The sequence below is a fragment of the Helianthus annuus genome, chromosome 17 (genome assembly GCF_002127325.2).
Source record: "Helianthus annuus cultivar XRQ/B chromosome 17, HanXRQr2.0-SUNRISE, whole genome shotgun sequence".
NCBI classification, from domain to species: Eukaryota; Viridiplantae; Streptophyta; class Magnoliopsida; order Asterales; family Asteraceae; genus Helianthus; species Helianthus annuus.
Window position 1 is genome coordinate 17649983 of NC_035449.2, and position 25684 is coordinate 17675666.

Here is a 25684-nt window from a genome sequence, read left to right on the forward strand (position 1 = left end):
AGTGGATGGGTGTTAGTTTTCTTAGTTAAGTGGGTGTGAAATGACCTTAATGCTCTTATTATATTAAAAAATATTAAAAGATAAAGTTAACTCAAGTAGCTCCACCCCACCCGACCTTCACCCTCATCACTTGCAACTCCCTCATCGATACACGCCTTTTTCGTGCATTTTACAAAAGTTGATGACTATAGGTGTTATTTTACAAAACCACATGGACCATCCGTGCATTTTACTCTTAAATTTAATATATGTTTAAAATGCAAGAAGAATAATAATTACATTTATCATACTGATAAATTAATCCAAAAATAACCATCCTTTTAAGATGCAACTCACGTCTAGATATTTAAATTTAAAGTTATATAATTTAATAATTACCGATAATTTATACTTATCTCATTAATTTAAATTGAAAAATTATTTTTTTTTGATATAAGTTCATCTAATTGGATAATTGTTATATGCTTCATCTGGACATTTTAACATTTTTTTAGAACTAATAAATTAAGACCATTATTATTTAAATAAAACTTGGGTTATTAAATGTATGTTCACATGACTGTTAAAACTCATGAGAAAGTCGATGATACAGACTGTCTTCTAATCGATGGTTCAAATGCTTTCATATTTATAAACTTGACAAACATCACAAGTTTTGATCATACATGACACAAAATTTTGTTTGGATATCAGAAAAACGTCTTAAAAATATCGTTTTATAATTATTAAATCTTCGTTATTAACTATTTGATTTTTTATTTGCTTAACCCGTGTAATACACGGGGTTATAACCTAGTTTGTACTATAGCAAAAGGGATTAGCAAGTTTAAAATATTAAATAAGTTATGCAACAATAAATAGTTAACTAATGATATTTAAAGTGTCGTTTGCAGTGCATAAAATGCAATGTAAATACAACGATATTGTAGGATTTTTATAATCTAAATGAAATTTTTAATCTTAGTTTTGTAATGATCACTCAAGCTACAAAAATTTAAAAATAATTTTTTTCTTGTGTGTGTCATTTAACTGACTCCTAATCTTTTATTGTGTAATGTTTCACTAAAAACGTGTTTTGAAAAATCTTTATATTTTTTTTAAAACATATTTCTGAAATCTACTATTTATTTGTCTAAATGAGTTTACCAGTTTACAGTTTACGAGTTGCATGTTCATGGGATTACATGTTTATTGATTTACGAATTTACAAGTTTATGAATGTACATCTACATAATGCTTGTGCTCGAATCTGGCTTATATACCCATATGTAGGGCTGTAAACGAACTGAACGAACACGAACAAGGCCATGTTCGTGTTTGTTCGTTAAGAAAATTAACATGTTTGTGAACTGTTCACGAACGCATACGGAACATAAGTTTATGTCCTTGTTCGTTCGTTAAGGAAATTCAGTTGTTTACGAACAGTTCGTGAACACTGGTCTCGAACACAAACGAGCGCAAGCAAATAAAAACAAATGCAAATGAACATTTAACTTGAAAAAAAAAAAACATTGTTATCTTTAAACATTGGATATAACTAGTTAAATACAACCATCAAATGATAAATCAAAACACAAGAAGTCTACTAGACCACCAAATGATGAATCAAGTTTAACTAATTTAGACATAATTATCCCCAAAATGTCTTAGAATGTCCAAATTTTAGCTAACTTAGAACAAAATAGGGTTTCAAGTTTTCAATATGTTTAGATAAAATGTTTATTATTTATTATCTTTTTGATATACTCAAACGGACACGAACAAATGTAAACGAACACATTACCGAACGTTCACGAACGTAGTCGAACGAACGAGACCTGTGTTCCTGTTCGTTCGCTAAGCTAACCGAACGAAATATTTTGTTCGTGTTCGTTCGTTAAGCTAATCGCACGGACACAAACAAACTTCCCGCCGAACGGTTCACGAACTGTTCGCTGAACGTTCGGTTCATTTACAGGCCTACCCATATGCATTATTTTACAAGTATGCTTGTGCTCGAATTTGGTTTATATATGCATATGCATTATTTCCCCGTATGTTAAATGATTTGGTGAACGTGAGTGTGAGTTAATCATGGCGGGTTGCATATTTCACTCTAAAGTATGTATGTTTCACGCTACGGAGTATGTGTTTCCTTCTACGATATTGATTGTCTCTTTTAATTAGATGCTTGTTTTGCTATACAGAGTGTCTGTTTTACACTTTGAGGCGTACGGTTAGTTCTACGGTAAAATTTATAAACTCTACTGATTAATATTATAATTTGCAAAGGTACTATTAAAATAATAATTTTTTTCTATAACTTTAAAACATGATTTTTTATTAATTTTAAATGCCCTAATTTATTAAAAAAACTAACAATAATTGTAATATTTTATATATTTAAATAGTAATCTAATTAAATAGAAAAAATCTAAAATCTTACTTAATTCCAAAGAATATATATCTTTACATTGACCAGTATTTTTTTTAGTTTAGATCTTCTAAACCTTTTACTAAACGCGTAATTACTTCAAATATAGCTCTAATTTATAATGATAATGATAATTTTAAATTAAATTACCAAAAAACTATAAAAATCTATGAATTTTTAAATATTATGATAGGCAATATAATCTTTCTATACTAATAAACAAAAATCCTTTTTGGACACGTGTCATTCTGGTAATTTCTCACCCTTAGTTTTTTGTTTATCTCTTTAATTAAATAATAATTATATTAAACATCAATTTAACTGAATCTATTTATCTCTTTTGTTTAATTGATTTCTTTTTTAACTCTAAAGTTTCAATCTTTGGCAATTTAAGTTTAAAGTTTCGATCTTTGGTATTTTAACCCCTTTGATTAATTTGATTTTTCACTTCTAATTCAAAAGTTTTCATCTTTTGCAATTTAACCCTTTTTTTTACTTTCAATCCAAAGCTTTTCATCTTTTGCAATTTAATCTCAACATTTTTTTTACTTTCAACTTTAGTCTCTTATATACTTTTCATCTTTCATAAGTTCCCCATTTAACGTGTCGTTCTAAATTTCCGACTTAACATGCCGCAATGTGCGTGTGGGGTTCAACGTTTTTCATCTATTTTTTTCCTGTTTGACATGTCCGTCGCAGCGCGTCTATTTTTCCCCGTTTTATAGGTCTGTCGCAACGTGCGAGTCAGAGATCGACTTAGTTATTTTTTTCTCGGTTTTACACACAGGCTCGTGGTCATGTAAGAAACATTTGCCGTTCATCTAACATGATATATAACTATTGAATCCCCGCCGCATTGCGACGGATTGTATATCTAGTATGTTTAAAACAAACTTTGAGATACTATGGAGAATGATTAATTGTAAAACCAAATATAAGTTTAAATACTTTTCATATTACACCATATAACGTGATCAAGTTTAATCTTTTTATTTGAAAACATATATCTTAATCAATAGAGCCTAACAGTTTATTAATATAGTCTAACAAATTTTGAAATTATACGTGAGACGAGATGTGTTAATTATATAACAAAATGGCGAATAAATTTATGGGTTATCCAAATGGTTTTTCAAAGTTTAATTAGACGATGTAAATATAATTAAAAAGGTTCGTAAAGAATTGATGATTAAGCATTTTAGAAGTGAGTTGCGTATTGATTATGATGAAGAAGAGATTGCAAGCTTGTGGGAATATTATCAGATGCACCTACTTGACTACTTGTCTTATTGTGCTCTACAAACAAATAATTTTCATTATTCAATCCGTAATAATAATAAATAAAAATATATAGTTTTGACACTAAAAATTTATAATATAGTAATTATAAGTATCAGTTGTTATAATAAACTAATGAAACTCTGTTAAAATTTACTTCCAATTTCAAAAATGTTTCTTACTCTTTTTTATGAATTATATGTGAAAGTAGTAAAAATCTATAATTCTATATAGTATTAGAGTAGTGGAAACTCTTACTGTGGAGGGAAGGAGAGGAAGAGGCAGACCCAAACTGACATGAGATGAGCAGATCAGACATGATTTACTAGAGTTGCATCTTTCTAAGGACATGGTCCAAGATAGGACTTCGTGGAGGCGTAGGATTAGGGTTAAGGACCTCTAGAGGATATGGCAGTAAGCTCTTAGGTGTATTTCAGGGTCGTAGGGTTTTCTTATTCTTTAAGTGATTTTTCTGGTGATTGCCTTCTTATGTTTATGCACAAATGATGTTGTATACAATTTTACATGATTTACAATATATTGTGCCACTCTGTTCACTTTCTTGGCATGGGCGACTTCTTATTTCTACATTCTTTCTATGTTCTTTGACTTGGTGTATTGGTTTGCCATTCGTTTTCGAGTCGAGGGTCTCTTTGGAAGCTGCCTCTCTATCCCTATGGATAGAGGCAAGGTCTGTCTACATCCCACCCTCCCCAGACCCTATAAGTAGCTTTGCTATTTGTGGGATTTACTGGGTATGGTTGTTGTTGTTGTACCGTTCTAATAATAACTAGAGTAAATTGCTAAAATCGTCCCTGAGGTTTGGGTATATTTACCATTTTCATGCAAAACAACTTTTTTTATATCATATAGTTCTTCACTTTTTGGATTTTTTGTCATTTTCATCCAAACGTCTGACTTTTTTTTTTTTGCCAAAATCGTCCCTGTGATTTAGGATTTTTTGCTATTTTCATCCAATTGTTTTATAGAAAAAATAAAACAAACTAGATGTTTTGATGAAAATGTCAAAAAATCCCAAAAGTGAAGGATTATGTTGTACAAAAAAGTTGTTTTGAATGAAAATGACAAATATGTCCGAACGTTAGAGACGATTTTAACAATTTACTCTAATAACTATCACACAATAATTCAATGCAAGAATGTAATATAGTTGTATAAAGTAATTTGATGTAATACAATAACGTAATATCTATCTACTATAATAAAAGAAATTAACTTTTAGACACGTGTTATTCATTAAAAGTATCCTCAAATTTATACTTATCTTATATTAATTAAATAAATAATAAATTAATATTACATTTTATCATACTTTAATAAAATATTATCCTTAAATCTAAATTGTTAATTTAATATATTTTTAAAACAAATACCTCTCTTTCCTACTTATCTTATATTAAATATATAAATAATAAATTAATATTAAATGTTATCCAAATTTATTAAAAATATTACTTTTTTATTAGTATTAGGTATACAAAATTATATTTATTCAACTCGTTTGAAACGCGGAGTTTTTAAAAATATATATTTTTTATTATTTACTATACAAAGTTACATTTATATAACCCGTGTAATACACGAAGTTTTTAAAGATATAACTTTTTATCATTTGCTATGTAAAATTAGATTTATTCAACAAGTGTAATACACAGGGTTTTAAGGATATATTTTTTTATTATTCGGTAGATTTTTCAAACCGACTATACATGGGTTTTTTTAAAGATACGACATTTTTAGTATCTAATATACAAAATTATATTTATTTAATCTGTGTAATACACATGGTTTTTAAAGATATAACTCTTTTTAGATCTATTAAACACGTATGATATATGGGTTTTTAAGAAAGTAATTTTCTTTTATTATTTGGTAGATTTATTCAACCTGATTATACACGGTTTTTTTACAGATACGACGTTTTTAGTATTTAGTATACAAAATTGCATTTATTTAATCTGTGTAATACACATGGTTTTTAAAGATATAACTTTTTTTATTATTTGATATATAAAATTACATTTATTTAACCCGTACAATATACGGGGTTTATAAAGATCTAACTTTTTATTGTTTAATATATAAAATTACATTTATTCAACCCGTGTAATACACGTGGTTCTAACCTAGTAATATAATATACATAATATGATGTAATGTAACATTATATTATATAACTAACATTTTCAAAGAGGTTAACCATTAAATTTATAAATATATTTTATTTAAGTTTTGTTACTAACAATAAATTAGTATTACCACTATTTTTTGTTATTTTTTTCTTTAACTTTTACTAATATTTTTTATTTCTTTTATTTTACTTTAAAATTTTCTTTATTATATTATTATTACTACTACTATTGCTTTTATGTATATTTTGTTTTTCGTTGATAACTTTATATATTTGAACGAGTCAACTATAGCAGATTTTGTTTCTTTATCGTGAGAAATTGAGCCGATATCATATGAACTACATCGGTATTGGTACCGTATAATTTTTTATAGTTTTCTTGACGTGGCGGTATAAAGTTTGTTAAAAATGGAGTTTTATTTGCAATAGAGTATTTTTTGCCGGTATGATAACATTAGCATGACAAACCGAACCATTATCAGCTAAAGAACATTGGTACCGATACTGGTATTCGTTTTTATGGTTTATATCGATGAAAAACACGTGTCGATATCTTCTTGTGCGTATCACTTTCAGTTGCTATTCTGAGTGTTGGTACCGTATCAAACTGAACTAATACTGACCGAAACCCGCTGCGAAGCACGGATAATCCCACTAGTTACAATAACGTAATATATCATAACATAATATATATAATATGATGTAATGTAACATTATAATACATTGTAATTTGATGTAATAATTAGACCATTCACACAGGTGTCTTATAAACGTCATGATGGCGGTGAAAGATGAGGATGTCCAAAGACTCCATTGCATGATTTAGGAATGACAGTCGACGAGTATTGGTAGACTTAATCTCATCTATAATAAAATAAACTATTTATGGGACTCATTTCACTAATTAAAGGCATCTATTTTTTAGTTTTCTCACTCATCTATTCTACCAAATTATCAATAATTAATTTAATTAAAAGATAATTATATAACTGAATTTAATATAAATTTAGTTATTAATTTTACACTCATATCTTAACTTCATGAAAACAATTCGTATAGGAGATAATATAATATTTTGAAATTTTCAACAGATTTAATTATTTATCCTTGAAATCTAATATTATGTTATTCAATTAATATAAACATAATATAATCACAAATTTCAAATCACCCTTTAGAAATCCTTTGATATTATTATTATTATTATTATTATTATTATTATTATTATTATTATTATTATTATTATTATTATTATTATTATTATTATTATTATTATCTAATCTAATATTTTGTTAAAATAATATAAATATAAATATAATATTCAAACATAGGTCATTGTGTAATTTTATCGTCATCACATGAATATTAGCCATAAACTCTAAAAAAAATTAATACCATAGTCCCATGTTAACATAAACATTGTGTATCCTCATTATTATTAATTTAGTTTTGAGAAAGTGTAATGACATATAAATATAAAAAAAAAATTCAAGAACTATCCTCGCAATCACTTAGCCATAAACTAAAAAAATTAATACAATAGACTCATCTTAACATAAACATTGTGTATCCTTATTCTATACCTATATTAATTTCTAAGATGCCAATAAACAGTAATGTTTCTTTTTGTCTTTTAGTAGGTTTCTCTTTTTCGATTTTCCTTTTTTTCATATAGTAACTTTACGGTTTTTTAAATCTGTAATAAAAATTTTAACTTTTTGTAATTTTACCATAAAAGTTAAACAGGTTTATTGTTTATTAATTTTTATTTTATGTTTGTTTTTTCTGGAATTGTTGTCGTTCGGTTCTTCGGTATTTTTTATCTCATTTGCTCATTCAAGTTTTTATGCTTGATGGACTTTCTAATATGTGTCGGTATAAATTCAATTCCGTCTACTTATTACGTTACGTGAGTCATTTGGTGTTATAAATTTGTGTTTTTGTTTTATGTTTTTCCTGGTTTTGGTCGTTGTTCGGTTACTACTTAGCATGATTTTACGCCTTCCAACCCTGCAACGCTGGTTGCACGGTTTTACGCTCTCCGCCCTGCAATGCGGGGGACTTAAGACTAGTTATTATTAATTTAGTTTTGAGAAAGTGTAATGACATATAAATATAAAAAAATCAAGAACTACCCTCGCAATCACTCTATGTATCGAGTATATCCGTTAATTTTTTTTAAGATATAACTTTTTTTATTATCTTAATTATCTGGTATATAAAATTAGATTTATTCAACACGTGTAACGCACAAAGTTTTTTTTAAAGATATAACTTCTTTTATTATTTACTACACAAATTAAATTACATATATTCAACCCGTGTAATACATGGAGGTTTTAAAAATAATACTTTTTATGATTATTATTTGGGGTATAAAATTAGTTTTATTCAACTTGTGAAATATACGAGGTTTTTAATTATTTAATATATAAAATTATATTTATTCAACCCGTGTAATACACGGGATTCTATCCTAGTACCCTTACATTTTATAACAATATGGTGTCTTATTCTGATTGAATACTTGTTGGTACGAAGCATATCTGTGAATTTCAGGTGTATTCAGGTGTATCCAATAATTTGTAAAAAAAAAATTTCTCAGATGAGATTTCTAAACACACATTTTTCTTACCAATATGGGTATGGTTATTGTAAAAAAGGTTAAAAGTGTGAGAAAGGTGAGAAATATTGTGGAGATGACATGTGTCCTAAATCTAAATTAATTCAAAAAGGTAAACAATTAATTTTATCATTAATTCAATTAATTAAAAACTTGCCATAACCGCCACCTTAATTATAGGAACTGGATTTTTTTAAAAGATCTCTATAAACACGATTCAGCAAGTATATAACACCATTCATTAAGTATATAACACCATTCAGCAAGTATATAACACCATTCAACAAGTATATAACACCATTCAACAAGTATATATAACACCATTCAGCAAGTATATAACACCATTCAGCAAGTATATAACACCATTCATGGACTAAACATCTGATCGAAACATATTTTTGCTCTATGTAAGTATAACAATATGGTACTCATATTAAAGATAAAAAAACGCTCGTTATTAGTTATTATGGTGTACTTTTTTTTTAAAAAAGTTACGTATAAAAAGTTATTGACGTTTAAAAACGACGGGGGAAGTTACATGTGCATTAATGTTAGTTTCTTAATTTAAAAATGTTAAATTTACCTATATAACCTTAATCTAGAAAATTAATATGTTTAATAGTAAACATTATTTACAATTTTGCCATTATGATCTCAACCATTAGATCAAAGATCTAATGGTGTAGATTATTTCTTACCTTTCTCACAAAAAAACCCTTTTTTTAAAGGAACCTCTACTTATATAATTTTATGTTTTTAAAATAAAAGTATGATAAATTTCATTTATCATCACCATCATAATAATGTTTAAATATCTAAAACATGTAAAATTTATGGTCATATAACTTTCAAAAGATAGATTCATATTTATACAATATCTATATCTGTATCTGTATTATCTTCTATTCTAATAAACAAAGAAATCTAGTTATCATGCGTCCCCTGTCTAATGAAGAATTTGGAGGGAAAGTATTTAAGCGTATCGCATGTTCTAAAAAATAATATTTCCAAAAAGTAACCAACTATTATTCAAATTATTAAATTTGATTTTCTTTTCATCTGATCTTTTATCTAAAACCAACAAATTTTGCAAACTATTTGGTAGCATGGATTGACTTTATCATCTAACTTTTAGCAAAACATTCTAATTACTAAGGATATGTGTAATGGGTCTTAGAGGGGTGTGAAAGAGTTTGATAATTATACAGGTAAACTGAAATGATATTTCTTCTCCTGTGAATTATACATATACATATTGAGATTTTGTACCAATTTTAGGATCAATTCGTAAACATTCAGAGAGAGACTAAGATGATGTATCTTTCTTAGGGTCGATTTCTATGTCTCCACTCACATGTATACCACGTATTTCTCAAAAGTGAAACATATAAAACATTTAAATATACGAGACAACTCTACGCGACTCAAAACATATATAAAAACTATTTGTGGCATCTTTTAAATTTGTATTACAATTATTAATAGCATGTTTGGCAATACTTCAAAAAAATCACTGACTGAGCATTTTATTTTCTTTAATTTCAGTGTACTCTTTTTGTACTTAAAAAAACTGACATTTTATTTAATGTCGATGTTATGTGCATATAACATGCTTAAATATGTATATACGTAATTATAAATAGGTTGTGTTATTTTCATATAGGTTGCGTAATTATTATCATAGGATGTGTAATGATGTAATTATCAGTATAAGTTGCATAGCTATAAAGTTGTTTTCCTTTCCTAATTTAATGTATATTCAACCTGTGTAATACATGTGATTTTAACCTAGTTATTATTATATATGATTCCAAATATTCAAAATTACAAAATTACAATGGTTTTTTAACCTGGTATAAATAATATAATCAAATAAATATCCAAAAAGAAACATTAATGAAACTACTAAAGTGAAACATTACTAGACAAGGGTTAAAAGAAAATAAAAAAAGTTATACTTTTTTTTGGTTATGTGGTTTGGGTAAACGAGTATATGATTTCTGGTAATGAGTCCAGTTATCACCTAATACCATATCCATATTGAACCCACAATTTTTTATTTTGGATGTTTTAGGTATTCTCACCAACTTCAAATTTTTTTTGACATCCGTAAGGCGGGGTGGTATGGGCTAGACCCTCATCTCTATTACTTGGGCGCCATTAATCATGTCACCAACACAATAACGGCGTAAAAAAGATGTTTTGTGGGGCTTACTTCACTTTATACTTTAAGCCAAAAGAAACAATAGAGGGGACAGGGGCATTGTGAGACTTTAACCCATTTCTTGGTTATTTGTGGGGGGGGGGGGGCTGGGGGCTTATTGCTTACGTGTCATTGATGTTGCTTATGTGACGTTGATGTGGCACAATAAAGCCTCTATGAGCTCCATTTCATACCTTCTAGCCTAATGACTTTGTCTTTGTGTGTTTGTGATCTCGTCCTTTGTGAGGAAGGAGGTAAAAAGGGGGAAGGATGGGCCCATTCAAGTTTTTTAGTTTTTCCTAACAGAACTATATATGTAAAAATTCTATTTATATATAAACCTCTGAAAAGGTTAGTAAAAATTACAAATACGTAAATTTATTATATTATAACAAATTAATATATCATATTATAAATAAAATTAGGTTTGTAATTCAAAATTTTATAACTTTTATTTATGTTTAAACTTTTTTTTTTTTGAAAAATTTCAATATTAGTAATTCTGTCCTATACATGATTATAAAATTGTATCTTATACCTGGCCCAATATCATTGGTTAATTACCCTATTAGACATTTCCACAAGTACAATATATACCCGTGAGTTTATTAAGCAACATACGTTGAGCTTTTCAAACACATTTTCTACTTACCATTTTAATTTTTGTGTAATTTTATGTTTTCAACAACCAAACCAAATTAAAATTTTATGAACAACATATATATAATCATCAACATAAAATGTTTGAAATGTCTAATATTTATATATTTCATTGTGATATAATTATCACAAAAATCTTTAATTCATAGCATACATTATATAAAAAATATTATCAAATGCATATTATAAAAGGAAAGTTCATTTTTCACATAATGAAGTTACTATAATAAAGCATTATTAGATAAGGGTTAAGGAAATAAAATAAAAATAAAAATGTTTGAGTTAACAGGAGTATGCTTTTGGGTAATTACGTCAGGCATTGCCTATTTTACCCGAACCTCCTATTTTTATTCATAAATAAGCCTTTCTCAGTTGTTTTTGTCATCCCCGTTTGCTAAGGACTTGAGTTCCTTCTATTGAGGTAATCATGGATATTTTGATTCCTACCCTTTTGGGAACATAACAAGAAACCTTTGTTTTGCTAACTAAATAGATAATGGAATGAAATCCAAAAAAGATTCATATTTGTAGGTCCCTCACGGAGGATTAAGATAAACCTACTTCCTTGTTGTTTAACACACACACGAGTGTGGAATCCAAGTGTATATGCAAACCAAAGTAAGAGCACAACCAATATAACAAAAGATATAACTTCAAGGATTCACTATATTGATTATCTTGAAGAGAACCAGTACAAACACATACACACAATGTTCATACAATACTCAGAGTGCTCTATTTCACAGTGCTCTATCTCTTAACTTGAGAACATAAGTCTGCTTATATAGGCCAAGTACCCAGCAACATCACGAAGGATGTTGCATGGCCCACGAAAGATGTGCAGGCCCACGAAGGATAGGTCCTTCGTGAGCCAAACCTGCGAACAACTAAGATAACGAAGAAGGTTCTTCGTGACCTTTTCAGTTGGACGAACAATAGTCTTTCGTGTGGAGGGTCTCCCAAGAAGAAGTGGGTTCTTCGTGGGATGGCTGCAATAACACAGAACTTACAGAACATGAACATACAGCAAGAAACAAAACACTATCAACTAACACTCTGCACACTTGCAGCTGTTTTACAACAAGTACAAAGTAAACGTCGTACCTACAAAGTAAACGTCGTACCAAGTCAAGATAGGAGGATATCTTGACTTTGGTCTTCACTTTGTAACCAAGCCGAACCAAACCGGGCTGCATCCACACAAATATGCATCAACAATATTTCATAGTGGTCTGAATCTTAATGACATGAACAATAACACTGGATGTACTTCTAACTTCTTAAATTATTCGTAATGGTTAATGCTCCCTAAGGGGCACTTTCCGCCATATTAGCATTATAACGTTTCTCTAAAAAATGTGTAATGGTTAACGCCTCTTAAGACCCTTTCAATCATTACTTTCCATTTTTTTATTCTCATTAGGCATTATACTAGTAAACACCCCTCTCTCTTCAAGCCCCTATAACGCCCGGGCGGTGGTGTTGGGGACGTTATTTCACGCCCCTATGATGCCCATTACACATGGTCTCATTAGCCTATTCTTGTAATTGTTAACACATAGTGGTCTAAATGTTAACGGTCTTGATGTTACAATACTAATGGTTCAAACACGATAACACCAATGTTCCAAAAGTTAGATACAGGACATTGATTGTTTGTACCTTGGACCACACAACCTTGTGGGCCCGGGCTTTAAACCATCGTACCTTGATGGCCTGGGCTTTACACAATGATATCTTAATGATTTATAAATAATACAACGAGGCTTGAATGGTTTGAATGCTATAATTTGAAGAGTGCAAAGTCTTAAACCGAAGAACCATGGACCAGATAAAAGCATATATTAGGTATAAGGCACGTGCAAGTCAAATATTTTGCGTGACTAACACGTGCAAGCAGAAATAACTGCACAACCGCTCACATTAATTGTTGATATAGGCATCGTATGACCAAAGTTGATCACACAATCTATCACAATATTTAGTATACTACATGCGGCACGTTGTTGGCATGGTAAGAGAAAAATACTACTGGAGAGTAGCTTACGTAGGAAGCATTTAACGCCTTGTCTCGTCTGACAACACAATGGACTATAGATGAAACGTTTACTACCGGGTATGAAGGAACATACTCACTCTCACGAAGGACTTAGATTGTAGTAACGTAGTTTATAACATATATTTAATGATTTGAACATGTTTGGATCTTAGTTCGAATACTAGACCCAACATTGGTTGTGTCTAGATTTTGAAAAACTAAATATGTTATAGTATTTAGCAACACCTTTTAAAATTTAAATTTTAATAAATCACAAGATCTCTGGTAACCTTCATTTCTTTCCGATCACTATTAATTCGAATCACTCCACAGGTTTAGGCAACCACAGACCACATTGTGTCGTTTCCAATGGAAAAATCTGATGGTGAAGCAAGGGTGGCACCTTATCATTACTTTCCACTTTTTTTTCTCATTAGGCATTATACTAGTAAACACCCTCTCTCTTCAAGCCCCTATAACGCCCAGGCGACGGTGTTGGGGACGTTATTTCACGCCCCTATGATGTGCATTACACATGGTCTCATTAGCCTATTCTAGGAACTGTTAACACATAGTGGTCTAAATGTTAACGGTCTTGATGTTACAATACTAATGGTTCAAACACGATAACACCAATGCTCCAGAAGTTAAGATACAGGACATTGATTGTCCGTACCTTGGACCACACAACCTTGTGGCCCGGGCTTTAGACCATCGTATCTTGATGATTTAAATACTACAACGAGGCTTGAATGGTTTGAATGCAATAATTTGGAGAGTGCAAAGTCTTAAACTGAAGAACCATGGACCAGATAAAAGCATATATTAGGTATAAGGCACGTGCAAGTCGAATATTTTGCGTGACTAACACATGCAAGCAGAAATAAAGGCAAAGCCGCTCACATTAATTGTGGATATAGGCATCGTATGACCAAAGTTGATCACACAATCTATCACAATATTTAGCATACTACATGCGGCACGTTGTTGGCATGGTAAGAGAAAACTACTACCAGAGAGTGGCTTACGTATGAAGCATTTAAAGCCTTGTCTCGTCCGACAACACAATGTACTATAGATGAAACGTTTACTACCGGGTATGAGGGAACATACTCACTCTCACGAAGAACTTAGATTGTGGGTCCCCATAGCGAAGCTAACAATGTTGTTTTCTGAAAGTCATATAATCAAGATCTTTGCATGACATGTTAGTGATTTTCGTTGTAGTAACGCCGTTTATAACATATATTTAATGATTTGAATGTGTTTGGATCTTAGTTCGAATATTAGACCCAACATTGGTTATGTCTAGATTTTGAAAAACCAAATATGTTATAGCATTTAGTAACACTTTCTAAAATTTAAATTTTAATAAATCACAAGATCTCTGTGACCTTCATTTCTTTCCGATCACCATTAATTCGAATCACTCTACAGTTTTACGCAACTGCAGACCACATTGTGTCGTTTCCAATGGAAAAATCTGATGGTGAAGCAAGGGTGGCACCTTATGTGCACGACATTAAAGTGATGGAAACATGACGAAAAGTTATAGGGTTTAGAATTTAGAGTTTGAAAAAAAAAAAACCTCACAAGTTATCCTCACCGACCTCATCCTATGCCCTAACGATATATATTAGTTGAGTCAATGAGATAGTGGTGGAGTGGTTGTGAAAAGACTTAATGTTCCTTGTGACCCAGGTTCGACTCCCACTCTCTCCATTATTTTCTGCGGCATCCAGGTGTAGGGCGAATACGGGTGTCGCTGGTTCGTCTTGGATGGGAGGCGAGGTTTTACCGATTATTTCACTGTCGTGCCTTTGGGCGGGTAGAGGTCGGGTTTCCGCGCAGCAGGGAGAGTCAAGGAGCTGGCGGCGGTCGAGTAGTCGACCTTGACCATAACGTCCAGTGTCACGGTGATTCACACGTCGTTCCTTACCATTCAAAAAAATATAAGTTGAGTCAAAAGGGGTAAAAATAGAAGATTGAGTCTGGTTCACGCAACATAAAGTCATCCTCTTCGCATCTCTTTCTTCTTCTACCCTCATCACTCTATATATAGGACTTCCTCCTTTCCTTTTTACACCACACTTTCTTCTTCTTCTTCTTCTTCTTTCTCAACTCTTTTAAGATGATGTTTTAACAGTTTAAGCACCCTAGCTTGCCCTAGAAACCCTTCACTTCTTCAAAACTGAGAAATGGAAAACCGCAAACCCCAATTGCTTCCAGGGTTTAGATTCCAGCCGACTGACGAAGAACTTATTGTTCATTACCTAAAGCCCAAAATTCATTCCCTCCCCCTGCCTAATTATCCGATTCCTGAAGCGGATGTTTGCGGGTCTGATCCGTGGAATTTACTAGGTCCGTGTTGATCATGATATCCTTGTTTTTTCTTTTTTTTCTAAAAATAGTAAAATGTGAGTTGCGTTATAATAATAATCGGTTCTTTTTGTTTGTTTTAGGTGATTCCGAGGAAGAAAGGTACTTTTTTAGCACCGTGGAAACCAAGTACCCTAATGGTAAACGAATCAATCGAACCGCTCCATCGGGTCACTGGAAACCAACTAGTTTAGACAAGCAAGTTGTTGATTCTCAAAACAAACATGTTGGAACAAAGAAAACTTTTGTTTTCCACAGATCCAAATCCGCAAACGGGTCTAAAATCGATTGGCTCATGCATGAGTACAAACTTGCTAACCCTATTCAAGTAAGAATATTAAAACTGAACTGGGACTTGGTGAAAAAAATGAAAATATTGAAAACTCGATTTCAAATTTTATGCAGGGTGTGCAAAACTGGATGATTTGTAGGGTTTTCACGAAGAAAAGAGCAAAGAAAGATACTATGGAGGATGTAGAGATGGTTCTAGTTCGAAACACAGGGACAATTTTCTATGTCCCAAGAAACTTTGATTTGAATCTGGATGGTGGTGGATCACCAAGTACTGGTTCAAGCGGTGTCACAGATGAAGATGGGGAGAACAATAAATAGATGATTAGAGGATGAGTTTGGTCTTTATGATAGTATTAATGGTGTTCTTAAGGTAGTGTATAATGTTAATCCAAAAAGCTATAAATGGTGTAAATGTATGGTAAGGATCAATGATAAATAAGACGTTTTCTTTTGTTTTTAAGTACTCGTTTGCAATTGTTGTGGTCAAATAATATGATTACTTAACAATTAACAAACAAAATACCAAGAAATCTAAAGAAATAACTTTCCACTTTTAAATCTATACAAATGACTATTTAACCCTTTTAGTAATCTGAGTTATCATTTAATGACCAAAGGCCCGCAGCGAAACGCGCAGAAATTCTACTAGTTATTATAATAATAAAAACATTATTTATTGGTTTTGGTTAATTATATATATATATATATATATATATATATATATATATATATATAAATAGGATGAGGATCATTACAGAACACTAACTATTGCGAGAACAAAAAGAACAACTCTAAAACACTAAATTTTGGGATTTAAGGTTAATACTTATAAAATTTTATGTTTTTTTACATTCATATGTGTATTATATATATACATAAAAAACCATATATTTTTACCTACACATAGCCTACATACATGTTGGTAATTTAACCTACAAATAACCTACATATGTGTAGGTTATATAAAAAGTAAAAATTTTTCATATTTTGTTTTGAATTCTGGTGTAGAAAACAATAAATCTTACATTTGTAACATTTTTATTTACTTCATAGGCTTTTCGAATTAAAAAACTAGGTGATTCATTGTGTTCTGCATAGAACTTTCCCCTAGGAGAAGGATCCATTAGGAACCACCCTTTACCGCGAGAACCAATGTGAACACAACCAAAAATACCTAAAAATAGCTAAAAACACACACAATTTTTTTTAATATTTTTTATAAAAAAATCGCTACTTTTAGTAGCCAAAAAAAAAATTTTGGCTACTAAAAGTAGTGATTTTAATGTAAAAAATATTAAAAAAAAATTTGTGTGTTTTTTAGATTTTTTAGGGTTTTAGTTTTTAGCATTTTAGCTTGGGGGAGGGGGTTTAGGGGTTTAGGTTTTTTGGGGGTTTGGGGGGGGGGTAGTTTTTTTTAGGTTTTTTTTGGGGGGGGGGGGGGGGTGGTTTAGTTTTTAGCATTTAGCTTAGGGGGGGGGTTTAGGTTTTTTTTTTTTTTTTTTTGGGGGGGGGGGGGGGTTAGGTTTTTTTTAGGTTGTGTTCACATTGGTTCTCGCGGTTCTTGCGATAAAGATGGTTCTCGCATGAACCTTACCCTATATATATATATAGGGTCAGGATTTAGAGAAAACGGTTAAAAGTGTGAGAACGGTGAGAACGATTATGGATCGTCCGATCAAAACAATCCATGGACTAGATTGCGCGGTGGCGTTTTCGTAAATAACATCAATATTATTAGGTGGGACGCGCTTCATTAAGGGTAAAAGGGTCTTTTTACCCCTCATATTCAAAACGCCATCATATGATAAAACGCCATACAAAAAATAAAACACCATTAAAAACAAAACGCCAAAAATTAAAAATAAAACGCGTTGAATATTACAGGAAGATGAAACAACACAAAATAACTGAATTACAGTTATTAACATTTATTAGAAGAAATTCTCTCCTAAATTACGCGCCAAAAACATCATTATATAATAAACAAACGTAAAAACAAAGCTTCAATAATCACTTCAATCTATCCATTTTCTGCAAAAAAAACATCATTAACCAAAAAACGCCAAATTAAACAAAACGCCAAAAATGGCAACAATCGTTTCGTGGATATACACTCTGGGAATCAGGCGATACGTCATCTATTTTGACAACAGAAAGAGGGTGTATTTAAGACGATCAGGGCTATTCTGAAGATGGAAGAAGAGATACAGAGGCAAATCCTATCCATTGGCATCGCTCTAGACAACGAATGCCATGAAACGCATATGCTTATGAAAGCATTAACCAGCAAATTTGGACCAATCAAAGGAAATGTGAAGCCAGACCCTGTCATGACATCATGGCGTTTTGATGATGAAACAGACATGGTGACGATTACATACGACAGCAGAGAGCAGCAAGTCTACTGACTAGAGAACATCATGACAAAGCAGCGACTGGGTTTTATTGAAGAATTGCATAACGCCACCTGTACCAACCCAGAAATAGACTCAAAATTGGAGTTAATGCAAGACATGTTCAAGTGGAGGCTTCAAAATCTTCAGGAACAAGAAGTTGATGAAGGTGAATATGATGACATGGATGAAGATCAAGATGAAGACTCCGAGGAGGAAGAAGATGACACAACTGATGGATACTATTCAGATAAAGTACCTTCTGACGAAGGATTTTAATTTTTTTTTCGTTTTTTTTTCTTCAATGTAATCTTCTTTTTTTTTAAGATAATTAAATGATATATTTCTATCTTTATTAGCAAAATGCCAAAAAAATACTAAACAATGGTTAACCCTAACAAAACGCCAAAAATAACAAAAAATATTTTTCTTGCTTAAAATTTTATTTACTCCGTTATTGTATTTTGACATGTTGTTCTGCATAAGGCCATTTAAAAAAACGCCAAACTTAGAAGATGGGATGTCAATAACCTATAAAACTGATAAAAGCTAATCAACTCAGAAAATACAAAGAACAGAAACTGAAAAGATAGTTACTTTATTACTATCATTTATTACAATAAAAAGTCTCGCCTAAACTACGCGCCAAAAAACTCCTATAAGAGAAGGGTCTATACACAATGAAATTAAACACACCCAGAAAAACACAAAAACGTCATATCCTCTAGAAACCACTCCCTTTAAAACGCCACAGATGACAAAGCTTTCACTGAAATGCATCCTTTTTCTGAGGGGGTTAACTCAATAATATTTTGCTGAATGAGATGGACAAATATTCAAGAAAAAGAGACTGATGAAATTGATATGCCATCATGTAAGCTATGTTCTTGATGATTATTTGAATGGGATAAAGAGATCAACACAAGGGTAAAATGCTATTTTGGACTCCATTATTACAAATAGCATCAAGCAAGAGTTGATCTTTAATGACATGCCACCAAACAAGAATATCACACCAAAAAACAGGTTGCCACTAAGCAGCTTCTACTAAAAAAAAACGGGGTTTATGAAGGAAAGTTGACATTTAGCTAAAGTATTCAAAAAGGTTCAAAACGCCAAAAACAAATTCAAGAAAAGAAGAGGCTGATGACATTGAAGATTCGGAAGAAAAATTAGATTACGATTTTGTATTATTTTTGTTTTCATTTTATATTGTTTTGATATCAACTTAACTTATATGATGTTTTGTTATATAAATAAAATACATTATTATAAATAAAATACATTATTATATAAAACGCCAAAAACTACAAACACCAAAACGCCGGTAGTATGAAAACTGGGAGAACAGCTGCTGGCAAAGCACCTTGTAAAAAGGGGTATTAAACGCCAAAAAATTCACTAAACGCCAAAAAAATGGTCTTCTGTAATCTTATGCAAATTTTAATGACTCGTAGTGAATTTTTATACAAAAGGCCAAAAACGCCAAAAAATTAACCAGAAAACGCTATAACGCCAAAAAGTTATATATGTGACACAAAACAATTAATTCAACGCCAAAAAGTTTAAAAAATACAATTAACTCCAAAAAAAACTTACACGCCATAAAATATCATACCGCGTAGGGAAAATAAAAGAAGAATGAAAATACAAAAAAGCCCCTCCGCCCTTCTCTATGCCGCGGGACACGTGTTGGACCAGGATGCGTTCTCACCGTTCTCACACTTTTGAGCGTTTTCTCCTGATCCTGTTTCTCTCTCTCTATATATATATATAGGTAGGTAGAGGATCCTGTACAAAGTCCTACTTTTGTGAGAAGGGTGAGAAATAATGTGGTGATGACAAGTGTCCTATATCTAAATTAATTCAAAAGGGTGAATTAGTAATTTTCTATTTCTTTCAATTAATTGATTAAAAGATAACTGCCCAAAATAACTGCCACCCTTTATTATAGGAATTCGAATTTAGGAATTAATCTACGAATTTGTGTAGTGTTATATAATTCTGTAGTGCAACAACCATTCAGAACTGTATAGTGTTATATATTTTTTATATAGTGTTATATAGTGTTACTTGGTGTTATATGGTGTTATAATATGGTTTTTGGTGTTATATAATTCTGTAGTGTTATATAATTCTGTAGCGCAACCATCAAAAAACACTATATAACACCATAAATTATTAATTCTGTAATGCAACTACCATTCAGAACTGTATAGTGTTATATATTTTTTATATAGTGTTACATGGTGTTATATAGTGTTCTTTGGTTATATAGTGTTAGATGATGGATGCATAGTGTTATATAGTGTTATATTTTTCTGGTAGCATGTCTATGATGGATGTATAGTATTATATAGTGTTATATGATAGATGTATAGTGTTATATGATGGATGTATAGTGTTATATGATGGATGTATAGTGTTATATGATGGATGTATAGTGTTATACGTTTCTTGCAGCAGTTACATATTTTTGTATTTTTAGAATTGATGATCGATATAATTTAGCAATTAAATTTGAATAGCTAGTTTTTAGGAGATTAATGGGGTTTTGGTTGTGTAGGATACAGTTACCATATTTGAAACATTGGAAAAGACACTATTGCCCTTCAATTTTACATAAGGTCCTTCTAATTAAAACACAATTTACATTTTTATACCCTATTGATCTCAACCATTAGATCAAATATCCAATGGTTTAAAACACTTCTTACCCTTCTCACATTTTAGACACTTTTTACCATATCCCTACCCTATATATATATATATATATATATATATATATATATATATATAAATATATAATGTAGGCATTTTGGTAACTTATGTAGTTTTTTTAAAATCATTTTTTTGTTAAATTTATAATACCCCATTCTACCCCCAACTTGCAATAATATCAAAACTAACCCTTTAACTTTTAAATGTCACTTTGATCCCCTAAAAACACGTAAATTTGGTTTGGAAACGAGTCGGGTTGATTGTAGTCTATATTTTATTATGTCGCGTACGACCCTAACGTACATGCTTATTTTATTTACGGTTTGACTAGGTCTTTATTTAGACATAAATTTTGTTTGGAAACAAGTCGAGTCAAATATAATATATTTTCATTCAACGGTATGAATTTGGATTACTCCAAGTTTCAACGTAACTTTAGTTCTAAAACGAGTCGGGTTGATTGAGGTCTATAATATATCAGGTACAGTGTCGCCGCAATGCGCGACAGGTAACTGATGATGAATTCTCAAACGAGTCATGTATAGTTGATTTTTTACCATTACAAACGAAACATATACCGACCAAACAACATCAGTAACGATACCATATTCGTTTTTTATAGAATTCTCAACGCGATGGTAATTCATTGAACACAAAGTAATATTTGCGATAAAGTATTTTTTGGTATCATAAAGTAAGTTATATCGAGTGTATGTATGATACTGGTATCATAACAGACCGATTTTATGGGTTTTAATCGATGTAAAAAACTTGTCGATTGGTAACGAGTGTTATGCCAAGTGTCGGTATTGTTGATGTCGATAGTGTAATAAACCAGACTAATAATGACCAAAGGTCCGCAGCGAAGCGCGCGGAAATCCTGCTAGTATATATTGTTGATAAAGGACGATGAATAGTAACTTTATTTTTATAATAATATATAGTTTTTTTATTATTTTTTATTTAATATATTATAATAGTTTATTAATATAATATACTATATTATATTTACTTTTAATAACATTTACGATGAATAGCAACTTTATTTTTATAATAATATATAGCTTTTCATTATTTTTTTATTTAATATATTATAATAGTTTATTATTATATTTACTTTTACTAATATACTTTTAATTTTTTTTCCTTTTTTAAACCATATATTTTCTTTACCATTTTTTTAATAATTCTTTTTTCTTTTTTAGAACATATATTAATTTATCGATTAATTTGATACTTTTTAATAATTTACGTTTATAACTTTTTTTCTAAAAACTTAAGTATATAGTTGTGCTTGATTTTTTCTCTGACATTCAATTATAAGTTTTACTAGAAACGAAGTTGTACTTAAAATAAAGTATTTATTTGGTATCATAAAACGGTACGATGATAAACTAAACCGTTCTAATGGTTTGACTTTCTAAAAAATATGCTTTATTTTCAAATCACGTTTGTATTACATTATCATTTGTTCGGTTTCGCCGCAACGTGCAACGTAATAAAAACTAGTTATAATAATATGACAAAAAATATAATGAGTTTCAACAAATCATGACAAATATTAGATCTTTGAATATGTAAATAAATTTTTGAATGTGTTTTTAGTTGGATCCTAAATGGCTATAAAATTGTTTTTAGTTTGAAGAATTCATAAAAACACGATTGACCAATTTAATTGATAAAAATTAAAAAAAATTGAATAAAAAACATGTAGATAAAAATTGAAACAGTTTATTAATCTAAGGGTTATTAGATTTTAATAATCCTAAGTTTCAACAGTTGACCGATAATAATTCCAAGTTTAAAAATTTTGTCCAATAATTCCAACTTGTAAAAATTTGGCCGCCATTAATCCTTTTCTAACATAGCTGCACTTAAATCAATTAGGGAGTCTCTAGGTGCAATTGAATCTACTAAGGAGACCAAATTCTTATATGTTTGAAAAGGATCAACGGCGGCCAAACTTTTACAAGTTGGGATTATTGGAAGAAATTTTTAAAGTTTGAATTATTATCGGCCAACAGGTGAAACTTAGGATTATTAAAATCCAATAACCCTTAATCTAATTGTCTAAAATAGTGAAGCTGACTAAAACAAAAAAATGTACTAATAGAATAACTTTTCATAATAAAAGTTTATTTTTCAGAAATGATAATAACGATAAAAATTATAAATGTTCATAACTATTTCATATTAACATAATAATAATAATAATAATAATAATAATAATAATAATAATTATATATATATTAAAAAACAAAGCCAATGAATAGTAACTTTGAACACTAACTACTCCATTACATCATTGTATATATATAGTTTTATTTCATCATTTAATACATTTGGGCATTTGGTAAAGTGGTTGGTATAATCTTTTATAACACAAAAAACGCCGGTTCGATTCCTCTCTTTCCACTTCCCTTTTTTTGGAGGCCACGATCTCATAACACCAAAACGCAGCTCTCCACCACCAAAACACAGCTCTCCACCCCTACACTTTCAGAATCCAGATTCCAGAGGAGAGAAAGAAGCTGAGGAAAGGGAGGGTCTGCTAGAGAGAGAGACGGAGTAGGCTTCTGGCAGGCCTCCGGCGGCAGCAACGGTGGTTAAACGGTCCAAATGATGGTGGATTCAATTGACATTAGGGTTCAGGTGTTTAGCAACGGCGATGATGGTGGATCTAGATATTGAACACGGTGACGTTTGTTAGGGTTCCGCCGTACACGGCGGAGGAGATGGTGGGTCACCGGCGCCATCATGGAGATCCGCTGATGAACCAGGAACCCGAACTCCGGTGGACGCAATGAACAGTACAAAACAGTATATGAGGGCAATAAAAAAGGTCTCCACCAGCACACCCCTGTTTATCTTCTTCATTTGGCAAAAGAGAAAGACAGGAAAGCCGATCAAATCCACCGCCCCGCCGCCGTCTGTGTCCTGTCGTTAAAAGGTTTCAGAGGACGACAGAATGCCAATGAACACAGATCCACCGCCCGCCGCCGCCTTTGTCCTGACGTTCCGGCCGTCGGTCAGTGATGAAGGTCTCTGGTTCAGACGACGATGGATGGTGGCGATGGTGGCCGATCTGTGTATCGTTGTCACGTTTAACAGCGAATGGAGTGTCGCTGACCACCCACCTTAGACCAGCTTTGGTCGACTTGGTTCAGACTTTCTTCTCTTTTCTCTGGTACAAGTGATTTAAGTACCAACAGAGGTATGTTCCTTGCCTCCTCCAAACTCTTCACGCCAGTTTTTTTTTTTTTTTTTTTGCCAATTTAGGGTCTGGTGCCAATGATTAAATTAAGAATTGAGGTATGTTTGGTGGAGGTGGGATTTATTTGTTTTTTTGGGTGTTGATTATTTAAACAATGATTTAGGGTTTTTCTTGGTTGTTTCATAATTACAGAGATTGAGATTGCCTGATCATGGGTTTTTCCGATTGGCTGTGATGAGTTCAAATTCTTTTTTCAAAAACTGTTGAGGATGGCGTGGCAAGGATGATGGATGGTGAGTTTTGACCTGCAACCCGTCTTGCAGCCCTGATTTTTGAAAGCTCTGAGCCACAAAAAACTCGATTTTTGCTTGGGTGTGTATTTTTGCTTTGTTTTGCTGTTATTTTTTTAAGATGTGTCTATGCACCCCAACAGACGGTTTTGATTTCCTTGATTTGTATGCATTAGTCTAATTGTCACTGGCTATGATGTAAATCTGAGCCACTTTACACTTTGAATTCTTGGTTAAATCTGTGCCACAGTTTAGTTTGAGTCACAATTAAACCAGATTTGCTCGCGCAACACGCGTGGGGGGAATAACCCTAGGACATTTCAGGTATTTAACACAAGACACGTGGGGTCTCCTCAGCCTCCACCGCTTACCATGCCACCATATCTCCTGGGTCAACTGTTGAGTCAGACATCGGTAGGGTCCTGCAACACGCTTAATGTTATAGAGGATCAACCAACATTCTAGCCATTGTGCATTCAATCTGATATATTAGTTTTTGGTTCGTTGTTGTTAAACATGTCTTTTTTTAAATATTTAATCAACCATCTTGACAGGTTGAAGATGGATGTGATGGATTCGATTGCTCCTCACTTAAAGCTACTCTTTAAAGAATTGATTATTATGGTTATAACAACAAATGCAATGGTGTGGATGGGTGTTGGGTAGTCATGGCTACTGTTTGATCAAGAGGCAAGTTTATACTTTTGTGCTAGATTAGTTTATATTAGTTGATGATGGTAAATTGGGAATTTTAGGGTGTGCATGGGTCGTTTATTTTTTTTTTTTGGCTCAGGTCGAACTAAAAGCGATATTTGGTTTTTTGATTTTTTCGGTTTTACGTATAGGTTTGGTTCGGTAATGAGTCAGTCTTAGGAATTTTTTTGGTCAGAAGAAAGCTTGTCCGATATAGAAAACAATAAAATCTGGGAATAACACTTTTTTTCCCAAAAATATTGAATTTCAATAACAAACATCAATCTAATGGATGACGGTGGTGAATTGGGTTGTTTTGTGTAGGTGAAGGTA

At 31.4% G+C, this 25684-nt stretch overlaps 1 protein-coding gene across 1 annotated transcript; it reads left to right on the forward strand.

Annotated features, from left to right (window-relative positions):
- The first annotated feature begins 15524 nt into the window (after nucleotides 1–15524).
- On the forward strand, nucleotides 15525–16358 carry LOC110923799 (NAC domain-containing protein 83). Its single transcript, XM_022167857.2, has 3 exons — nucleotides 15525–15728; nucleotides 15830–16074; nucleotides 16152–16358. Exons 1-3 carry the CDS (start codon nucleotides 15566–15568, stop codon nucleotides 16356–16358), a joined length of 615 nt encoding a protein of 204 aa, XP_022023549.1. The 5' UTR covers nucleotides 15525–15565.
- Nucleotides 16359–25684: the final 9326 nt, after the last annotated feature.